General features: G+C 33.8%; 1 protein-coding gene across 20 annotated transcripts in view; it reads left to right on the forward strand.

Annotated features, from left to right (window-relative positions):
* The window catches only part of LOC110448383 (anoctamin-5-like), an 89,492-nt gene that overhangs the window by 54,311 nt on the left and 24,123 nt on the right, over positions 1-11,058 (forward strand). For 19 of the 20 annotated variants that reach the window (XM_021494581.1, XM_021494582.1, XM_021494590.1 and 16 more), the window contains 2 exons: positions 4,811-4,987; positions 5,666-5,686. In XM_021494581.1, coding sequence (XP_021350256.1) covers positions 4,811-4,987; positions 5,666-5,686 — 198 coding nt within the window. The remainder of the gene's footprint in view (positions 1-4,810; positions 4,988-5,665; positions 5,687-11,058) is intronic. The other variant, XM_021494586.1, reaches the window with a different exon arrangement.

Below are 11,058 nucleotides of genomic sequence, written 5' to 3' on the forward strand. Positions count from 1 at the left end.
CTATGATATAACTCAGGTGACCGCTAAGGCCCTTGGGCCTCTTGTTAGCTAAATATTACAAATGTTTTCATAACCATGTCTCATTTCATTGTTTTATTTTACCATGGGTATTTGACAATATAAATGAAAACACCTTGTTAATGAAATGCTACACATTAGGTTATACCAGTATGATAAACGTATACAGTGATGATTTTGAAGAAAAACCTTAACCCTTTCACTCCTATGTAATTTTAGTGGACTCAACCATGCATTGATCTGGATGGGTCCATTATGGTCTACAGTGGTGAAAGGGTTAATTAAACCTAGTAAGTCCATCTTAACTTGTGTTTGTATGTTAATCTATAGTTCAAAACAGGATGTCTCTGAAAATTCTACTTCCTGAAGTTCTCCAGTAGATACATATATTGATATTGTGAATTCTAAATTGAACATACATTTATGTGAAAATCTGTTATTGAAAAAAATTGCAAGTATTGATTAACAATTTTTGAAGATGGAAAAAATATATTTAAGCGTTTAAGATGGAGGAACATTTTGAACAAGGGTTAAAAATGGACATATGTAATGCTATAGAAGAAGGATTTAATCTAAGTTCAACCATAGACAACAGTTCAATAACCGATGATGTTACTGACGAAGAATTAAAAGCTTACAACAGTGACGATAGTGATAATGGAAAGACTTCGGGGGTTAAAAAAGACATTAACTTGTCGGGATTGAATTCGAACGATGAAGTAACAAAGCTTCAAGCTGACCATGATGAGGTCACTGTTGACCATGATGAGGTGGATGAGACACACACACATGGAGATTATCGTAGCTCTGAGAGTAGACAGGAATTACGGAGGAATTCACAGGTAGAAGAGGACAATCATTACTTGTGGAATAGAATAGTACTTCCCTGTGCTGGTACATGTACTAAGTCATTACGTAAGATACGGGTCATACAATAGCACTTCCCTGTGCTGGTACATGTACTAAGACATTGCGTAAGATACGGGTCATACAATAGTACTTCCCTGTGTTGGTACATGTACTAAGTCATTACGTAAGATACGGGTCATAGAATAGTTCTTCCCTGTGCTGGTTCAAGTACTAAGTCATTACGTAAGATACGGGTCATACAATAGTACTTCCCTGTGCTGGTTCAAGTACTAAGTCATTACGTAAGATACGGGTCATACAAGAGTACTTCCCTGTGCTGGTACATGTACTAAGACATTACGTGAGATACGGGTCATACAATAGTACTTCCCTGTGCTGGTTCAAGTACTAAGTCATTTCGTAAGATACTGGTCATACAATAGTACTTCCCTGTGCTGGTACATGTACTAAGTCATTAAGTAAGATACGGGTCATACAATAGTACTTCCCTGTGCTGGTACATGTACTAAGTCATTAAGTAAGATACGGGTCATACAATAGTACTTCCCTGTGCTGGTTCAAGTACTAAGTCATTACGTAAGATACGGGTCATACAATAGCACTTCCCTGTGCTGGTACATGTACTAAGACATTGCGTAAGATACGGGTCATACAATAGTACTTCCCTGTGCTCGTACATGTACTAAGTCATTACGTAAGATACGGGCCATACAATAGTACTTCCCTGTGCTAGTACATGTACTAAGTCATTACGTAAGATACGGGTCATACAAGAGTACTTCCCTGTGCTGGTACATGTACTAAGACATTGCGTAAGATACGGGTCATACAATAGTACTTCCCTGTGTTGGTACATGTACTAAGTCATTACGTAAGATACGGGTCATAGAATAGTTCTTCCCTGTGCTGGTTCAAGTACTAAGTCATTACGTAAGATACGGGTCATACAGTAGTACTTCCCTGTGCTGGTACATGTACTAAGTCATTAAGTAAGATACGGGTCATACAATAGTACTTCCCTGTGCTGGTTCAAGTAATAAGTCATTACGTAAGATACGGGTCGTCTGCTGAAAGGCCACAAGGCTATAATAGCGGACGTAAAACCATCAAAATCAACATACTGGGAGTAGAGGTTGGGTAGAAATGGAGGGTGAGGGGGGGGGGGGGGGGGGGGGCATTGTTGGGCGAGGGGACAGGGAGGGGGATTGGGTGTATGAGGGAATGGGTCAGGGTGAGGGGCATGGGGAAATAGGTGGGTGAGGGGACAGGGGGGAGGGGTGGGTCAGGGACAGGGAGGGGAGAAATGGGTGGGTGAGGGGACAGGGGGGATGGGTGAGTCAGGGACAGGGAGGGGAGAAATGGGTGGGTGAGGGGAATGAGATGGGGAGGGGGGTGCATACTTTAATATAAAGATATTATATCTTTGTTTTGTCCATGATGTTCTTAAATACAAAATACCAGCTGCGACCAATGTCTTATAGCCGTAACCTCGAACTTCTCCTTAACTTTCCATCCTTTCAGAACCAGATCCCTGACCAAATGGACTTAAAGTTCATTCTAGCCGAGTTTTATTTTCATTTACTGATATTGTACTATATTTTTCTTTCCCCTTAAAGTGTTGTCTTTGTTACTTTCATATATCAACCAGAGAAGTTCTTGTTGGTGGTTTACCCAAATCCAAGAGTTCTTTTAACTCATTCACCCTTGAAGACACATTTGAACTCTTCCAATTCAAAGGATGGAATAGTTCATTATGAAATTTCAGGGGTGAATGCTTCAAGTTTTTGCTTTAAACTTTGCTTTGCACTTGTTGTTTATGTATTTAAATGTATATATTCAGCACATCAATTTCTGACACACGTTTAATTATACAATCAAGATGTTACTAATTCTTGAAAGTTGCAAATAATTTGCACCAAGTTTAAGATCTAATTGACTAATATATCTGTAAATTATTTGCTTATATACAAGCATGAAGCTTTACAAATACCCAGGGGCATTCCTATGCTGTATTGTCCGGTTACTAACATGCATATCCAGGGATGAGCATGGCAAAGCTTGCATGATATGTACTGTACAGTCTGTTTAACTTCAACTTATTTTGTTCAATAAAATGTTTTCATTATTTTGAAGTTTCATGAGAACAACATTGAAGACCTTTTCAGGATGGGACTGTATACCCTTAAAACCTTGAAAATATGCCATTTCCGGCCTCATCAACGATTTAGAATTAGTTGTTATATTCGTAATCTGGAGTAAATGAAGCACGCAAATATGAAATCTTTTGGAGATATTGCATTGCATAAACCCACATTTTCGTAATTAAATGGGTGAATATCATCACTAGTGTGCTATTTGGTTGAAAATTGGCCGTTTTTAAGGAAATAAACTAAACACTCTTCAAATTTTGAAAGCCTCCGCATGCAACAAACAAATAGATATTTTAAAAAGCTTAGACATTGTCATACCAGTGTTCAATCATAGAAAGGAATTCTGTTTGTCACATGCGGAGGCTTTCATTCTTGCATGCTTATATTACTGTCCAAAAACACCAAATTTTTGGCTATTTCTTCATAGCAACGCAGTTTTGTTGCTATGGTGGGCATCTGCGCATGCACATTGGAAAAGATCTTCACCAAGAAAGAAAACCCCAATTATCCAATATAAATTTTATAATAGAAATTGGTAAATAAATTCAATTTGAATTTTTTTACTTTTTATGAGGCCAAGAATGACCCATAACGCCCCAAGTCCAAGTTTTTAGGATGTTGAATCTGGAGGCCATCTTATTTTTGATGTATTACATATGGTTGACTGTAATGGACAGTTATACCTTCTTGTTTCTGCTTCACATTTATAAAGCTATAACAAGCAATTAGTATTGAAACCATTTACGAACATTTTGAGATAAGATATTAAATGTCAATTTTGATATCAATTTCCTGAAATTTTATTTCAATATTAAAAGTCAATTTTGATATCAATTTCCTGAAATTTCGTTTCAATATTTAAGGTCAATTTTGATAACAATTTCCTGAAATTTTATTTCAATATTAAAAGACAATTTTAATATCCATTTCCTGAAATTTTATTTCAATATTTAAAGTCAATTTTGATATCCATTTCCTGAAATTTTATTTCAATATTAAAAGTCAATTTTGATATAAATTTCCTGAAATTTTATTTCAATATTAAAAGTCAATTTTGATATCAATTTCCTGAACTTTTATTTCAATAAAATACATACAGGTATGCATTTAATGATACCAGATGTTTCACCAATTAATCAGTATTCTGTATTAATTACGCATTAAAATTCTGGGCAGCGTATTTTAATATCATGTTTATTTTCAAGTTGAATTTTACTGCAATTATAGTCTATGGCTCATTTTTGAGACTGTCTTATAAACCTGTCAGGTTTATTTTCAATGTTTAAGGGTACTTTTTTTCATGTTAGAAGGAATTAGTGACAAATTCTTGTTAGAGTTAACCAGGTTTTGCTTTATTTTGTTATGCATTTTAAACAATTAATTGCCTGAAAATTATCATTTGCATAATTGCTATGTAATTATTTATTTTTAAATATTGTTGAGGAATGTTCCATTTTATTTTTGTCTTGACAGTTTTTTTTAGTTCATCCTTAAACATTATTTTATTAACCTTGAACATCAAATAATATTTGAAATTGTGTGATTAAAATTAAATAATGCTTTATTTGTGAATTAATTAATTACCTTTTTAATTGATTTCAGTGTGATTTGCTTTTTTACTCATTTAAACAATTCATCCACAAAACCTTTCTCCTTATCTGTATTAACAGCTTCCCTGTATTGTCCATTTACTTCAAATTATAAATAAAATAGCAATCTGTATTGGCGTTATCATAATTATATGTTAACATGACTATTTTCTCACTTTTCAGATAGCTAATGAAGATGCAACACTATTTTTCCGAGATGGCGCAAGAAAGATTGATTATGTTCTGGCCTACGAGCCAGGCTCGCCCTCGGAACAGGAAGAAAAGAAAAGGGAAAAAAGAAAAATATTTGAAGATAACCTGCGGAAGGAAGGTCTAGAGCTGGAATACGAAGGAAAAGAGGTAACAATAATTCTTTAGGTTTATTTTTTTTCTCTAGATTTATGTATTTTTTCTTGGATGTTTTTAGAGAATTTTTACTTTCATATTCTATATATTATACATTGATACTATGTTTTAAGATATTTTCAGTATGTCTTCTAAATTTGAAATTATAATTATTTGTTAATAATACTGTTTTAATGCAAAGATGACAATGCAGATTGCAGCAATTGTGCATCCACAATTATGTTTCAATCTACACAGCTGTTCAAATGGGTATCATCTTTTCTGAAGTGAAACAGCATTTCCATTGGATCACAATTATCTACCGACTAATCCCTTTGTCAATATGTTGTCAATAAAAAATGTTTAAACTAAAAAAAATATATCTATTTTTCCTTCATGAAAAATATCTTAATCATCAAATATGTCAATACGAGTTCTTTTTTAAGGAAACAAAAACATTTCATTATTAACTTTAAACCAGGATTTTTTTTTTCAGAAATGAAAATGATAAAAAAAAAAAAAGTGTTATCACAAAAAAATGAACACAAATTAGAAAACAACATTTTGTAAATGAAAATCCCGATATTTTTTCAAATTGAAAATAAATAAGTAATTATTTATGGAAAAAAGTTTGTTGTCACTGTTTAGACTAAAATCAACATGTAAAAATATGTACCGTAAATTCAATTCCAGAAGTCCAGCTTTGTTTCCAAGGTATAGTTTCTGTATGTCGATCATCAGTATGGATGGCACTATTTTTTCATGCTTTTGCTGTACAAGGCTGTATACTTGAGACTGATCCCTTTTTTGTATGTATCATTGACATTGCTTTACTGTGAAATTTACGCATTTTATTAAAAAAAAAAACCCAGCACTTTGTTACTTTTCAGGCAATACAAAATTAATTACTTTTTCGTATATATTAAAGGGATTTTTTTTTTTTATAATTTTTAATCATCTTTCAAAAAGGAATCACATAAATATTTCGAGTAGTAATGGACAATTTTCAGAATCTACCAATACCTTCCAAAAGAAAGGGCACCATTGCCTGATTTTGTATGTGACATTATCTTGTGATATTCAAATAGATGCCATTTTGGTTCAGCGGAAAATTAACATTCCTGTCACCTAGCTCTTGTGTGGTAGCAGTCCCATTTCAAGGTTATTTAGCAAAGAACAAACAACCAACAGATTTTGAAACTTGTTTAAAAACTGTTGTGTATAACAGTTTTTCCGTTTTAAAAAGTTATATTTGTCATATACTAAATTGATTCTAGAGTCTTCTGTTAGATTAGCATTGGTATTTATTGACCCTTGAAAAGTGATATTCCCCTCAGGTTCCTGCTTCTAAGAATATATCTACATTCTCTGGTCAAAAAAGAACCCATGTTGTATATTGTCACAATTTCAATTTGATTTCATTGCACATTCAATTTTGTTTCGGAACACACCATCCCATGATTGCATGAGGCCTCGCAGTTTTCAAAATCTTGCATTAGTCAGTGCACAATTTAAATGAATATTTTTATGATATAATTACATTTTCATTAATAGTAATCCAGAGTATTTGCTCAGAGATAAATATGAAACATGACGATTATTTCTGCATACTTGTATTTTATTTCTATGAACAACCTATATCTTAGGGGCCTGGGCCAACTTGTATAAAACTTGTATAAAACATCTCAAAGTTAAGGAAAATCTCAAGCAATCTATTGTCTATGGGAAATCTTTGACTTGAGGAAATCTCAAGAGTTGAGATGTTTTATACAAGTGGGTCCTGTTCCTTTATGCAGGTTCCTTTATGCAGAACAACTGGTTTGTCTGTTTTTTAATGTAACATTTTAGGGTATTAATCCTAGCGGACCTGCAAATGTTTATGCAGGTCTTGTCAGGCATTGTCAAGGCTCGCCTGAAAGCAGCATCAGATTACTAGTGCCGACCTTATTTCATAAACGAACAACTCTGGTCCAACCGGTTCAACCTATATATAGTGTAACATGGGTAATCTCGGTCGATCAGACTCTTCATTGTATGAGCAATGTGTTCAGCTGAAATTGGGTCTGGTCATGTCAATCATTGCTTGAATGTGCCTTAACCATCAGACTTTTGGCTATATCATTTGAACCAAACCCTTCACCAGCACCAAACACTTTCCCCCAAGGGAGCACATTGCTAAATTTGACAGTTTTCTGTCACTGATCATTCAAAATGCTATCTTATTAAAAAAAGCAATCTTTCAAGTTAGCCAAAATTTCTGCTTTCAAAAGGATAGAAAATGAAAATAGGCTTTTTATAGTGTCAGTCTGATGTATGTAGTCTGTTAATATAAAGATGAATAAGGCAGGGTATTGGTATTTATTGCAATATTTTACCAACTATTTTGATATGTATTGCCGAATATTGCCGAGCCTCTGAGGATGTGTTTTTGAATTTTTATATCTGATTTATATTCTATTGATGTGTTTTATCAAGTGTGGATCTAGTTTTAATTATTTCAACACAATTCTTGGTATGAGAAATAAAGGAAACCAAGTTCTATACTGTTTTATTTCTAACACTAGCGGTATATTGGTTTTTGTATTGTGCACACCAGTATATTGTATCGGCTATGCCATACGACAGTATACTGAGGTAGTAGGACGAAGAATAGTGATTAATATAGTGCCATCCCTGGGGCTCGAACCTGCGACCCTCGGCTCTCCAACCCGATGCTCTACGGCTGAGCTAAAGGGAAATTCCCTACAGCTGACACTTGTAAGGCAACCAAATCAATGCACATCTTTTACAGTATTCCCCCCTTTTTTCAAACACCAACCCAGGTTCTTTGACTCCCCGCCAAGGGTTCTCCTACCTTGAACAGGGAGGACCAACAGCACCAGTTTGTAGTAGGACGAGGAAAGTGATAAATATAGTGCCATCGCTGGGGCTCGAATCTGCAACCCTTGGCTCTCCAGCCCCATGTTCTACTGCTGAGCTAAAGGGAAATTCCCTACAACTGACGCTTGTAAGGCAGCCTAATCAATATACATCTTTAACACTGGAATATTGGTTGAATGTAAAATTCAAATGTATGATATGTTATACATTGCATTCATTGTATGAAAAGATAAATAATCCATTACATAAAAAAATGATGCAGTGGGGTGAGGAAAATTAGAAGCCATGCTTGTCAATTTAGGATAATCAATTTAGTGATGTGCACCCTCCATGATTAACAGTGTGAGTTATCCCCCTTATCACAATGTGTTATCTCCCTTGTTTGCGTGTTCACAATTTTAAGTAATATATAACCTCATCGAAAGTATATATGTGACCTGATGAAATTGTCAATTTAATTTCTGAATTAAGGTGATAACTTGTTTGTATGACCTTCATTTGTAATTGTAGAACTTTTCCCCTTTTAAATAATCAAATTCAGGAAATTTTGGCTGGGAATGAAAATGGATGAAAACAAATGATCATCATATCACATTTTCCATTTGTGCTGGTACTGCTGATGAAAGCATGAAATTACTGTGCTTATTGTTATAAATGCAGTGGGGGCTTGCATTGGCATGTAGCAGTTTTTCAAAGATATCGACGCTGGTTCGGAGACTTAAAATAAGAAACTGGTGAAAGATTGATTTGTATTCACTCTAGGTAGTTAATTCAGGTCCTTTGAAATTGTGGGTGTATAATTCTGTATAAAGCACAATCAGTATGGATTATGACCTCAGATGACCCTTATGTGTTAAATTGTTTTAAAATCAGGTTTTGTCTTATTTCCATGCTTGGGACAATTGATATTGTATTGTTGTAAAAATAATTATTCAAGATCAATTGCTAAAGCATTTGTGAATCCAACTTTGAAAAGTAAAAGAATGATAAGTATATCTAACTTTGAAAAGTAAAAGAATGATAATTAAGTCCAAAAATGAGCATGTGATTGAAAGGCACAGGGAAGAAACACAGGCATTAATTACAATAAATTATACAGTTATATGTTGTTGAGCCATGCTTCACATTGATTGGGTGAAGGAAAACTTTTCAAAAGAAATAAGTTTTGTGATGCAGCTTTAAGGAAATTTTATTACTTTACATTTAATTTTTTCCTTTTTTTTTAGACTTTAAAACCTTTTCCCAGGTGTATATGAATGTTGATTAAAAAATATTCCAAGTTCGAAAGAAAATATTTCATATGAATTATTTCTAAAATTATTGGAAATCAGAGAAATAACAAAGTTTGTTTAGGAAGTTGATCAATGCATCTTTATAATGAAATTGACTTAATTCCAGTTTGTCAGATATTGACTGAAAAACCCCAATTAAAATGCAATTTTTTGGGGAAGTAACCATTTTGAATAATTAGAAATGAGAAAAAGATCTATTTAGATATTTTTTTTAACAAAACCTTTTCATAAACATATCCTGTTGAATGTTAATCATTGAGACTTTTTCTCTCTCTTTCTTTTGGTACTAATAACTATTAAATAACAGCATGTTGAAATAACTTCAGTAGAGTAAAAATGTATCAGTTTATATTCAATGTAATTTCATAATCATTTCTTGTACTTATTACAGAGTGAATAATAAGTTAAAGTATTAGCTTTTTCCAAAAAATTGACATTTATTTTTTATTACTTTTAATATTTTCATCTTCTCACTTGAACAATTTCATCTTATAATATCAATAAAACTTCTTCATCTGTTTAGGAAGTATTGTTTACAATATGTATTTGTTATTTCACGGTAAGCTAGCTGACAGAGTATGACACAGACAAGGTCACATGTTTGCATCTCGCAATGCAACAGCTGTGTGTTTAAACAACATCCTTAGATAATTTTGAATTTTAAATAAATGTCGCAGACTTGAACACTTTTTGAAATGTTTAGCTCAGATTGGTTGAATAATGACAGTTTCAAATCTAATGCACACTCTAATGCCACCAAAATTAATAATGCAGCCCTCATTATAGGTGGCGACTTCAATCTCCCGGGCTGGGATTGGAAAAATAAAGTTCTCAAACCCAAAACAAATCATGTAAAAATACACTATAATTTTGCCAACTTACTTGATGACACGGCACTCACCCAGCTAATTGATCAACCCACCAGAAATGAAAATATCCTTGATCTCCTCATTACAAATTTCCCAAACCAAATAATTCGAACAGAAATTATCCCTGGTCTCTCTGACCACAACATAGTCTATGCAGAGTTGAACCTTACCCCACAATTTTTTTTCAAAAACCAAGATCCATCCCAGTATATAAAAACTCAAACTGGAATTCAATTAAAGCTGAGCTTATCAACGTGTACAACTGTATGACAGAAAATAGCGAGTGGGACGTAAACAAAATATGGCAGTATTTCAAAATTGAATTGTCTAAACTCATAAAAGAACATATCCCCCACAAGATAGTTAAGAAAAAAACCCAGCCTACCTTGGGTTACCCCTGACATAAAGAAACTTGTCAGAAGAAATAGATTGTACAAACGATCAAATCAGGAGACACTGAAATAAAAAATAAGTATAAAAACCTGAAACATCATATACAGAGAAAACTCCGAACATCTTACTGGAGCCATATTGATAATATCATCACCCCAGAAAACACAACCAATGAAAACAAATTTTCCTGCAAAAAAACGGTTTTGGTCATATATAAAATCCAAACGACCAGACCATAGTGGCATAGCTCCTCTGAAAAAGGACGGTAAACTTGTTTATGACCCTACCACCAAGGCCCAGGTGCCANAACGTGTTCAACTGTATGACAGAAAATAGCGAGTGGGACGTAAACAAACTATGGGAGTATTTCAAAACTGAATTGTCTAAACTCATAAAAGAACATATCCCCCACAAGATAGTTAAGACAAAACCCAGCCTACCTTGGGTTACCCCTGACATAAAGAAACTTATCAGGAGAAGAAATAGATTGTACAAACGATCAAAAAAATCAGGAGACACTGAAATAAAAAATAAGTATAAAAACCTGAAACATCATATACAGAGAAAACTCCGAACATCTTACTGGAGCCATATTGATAATATCATCACCCCAGAAAACACAACCAATGAAAACAAATTTTCCTGCAAAAAA

Source organism: Mizuhopecten yessoensis, unplaced genomic scaffold, assembly GCF_002113885.1.
Source record: "Mizuhopecten yessoensis strain PY_sf001 unplaced genomic scaffold, ASM211388v2 scaffold4025, whole genome shotgun sequence".
Taxonomy (NCBI): domain Eukaryota; kingdom Metazoa; phylum Mollusca; class Bivalvia; order Pectinida; family Pectinidae; genus Mizuhopecten; species Mizuhopecten yessoensis.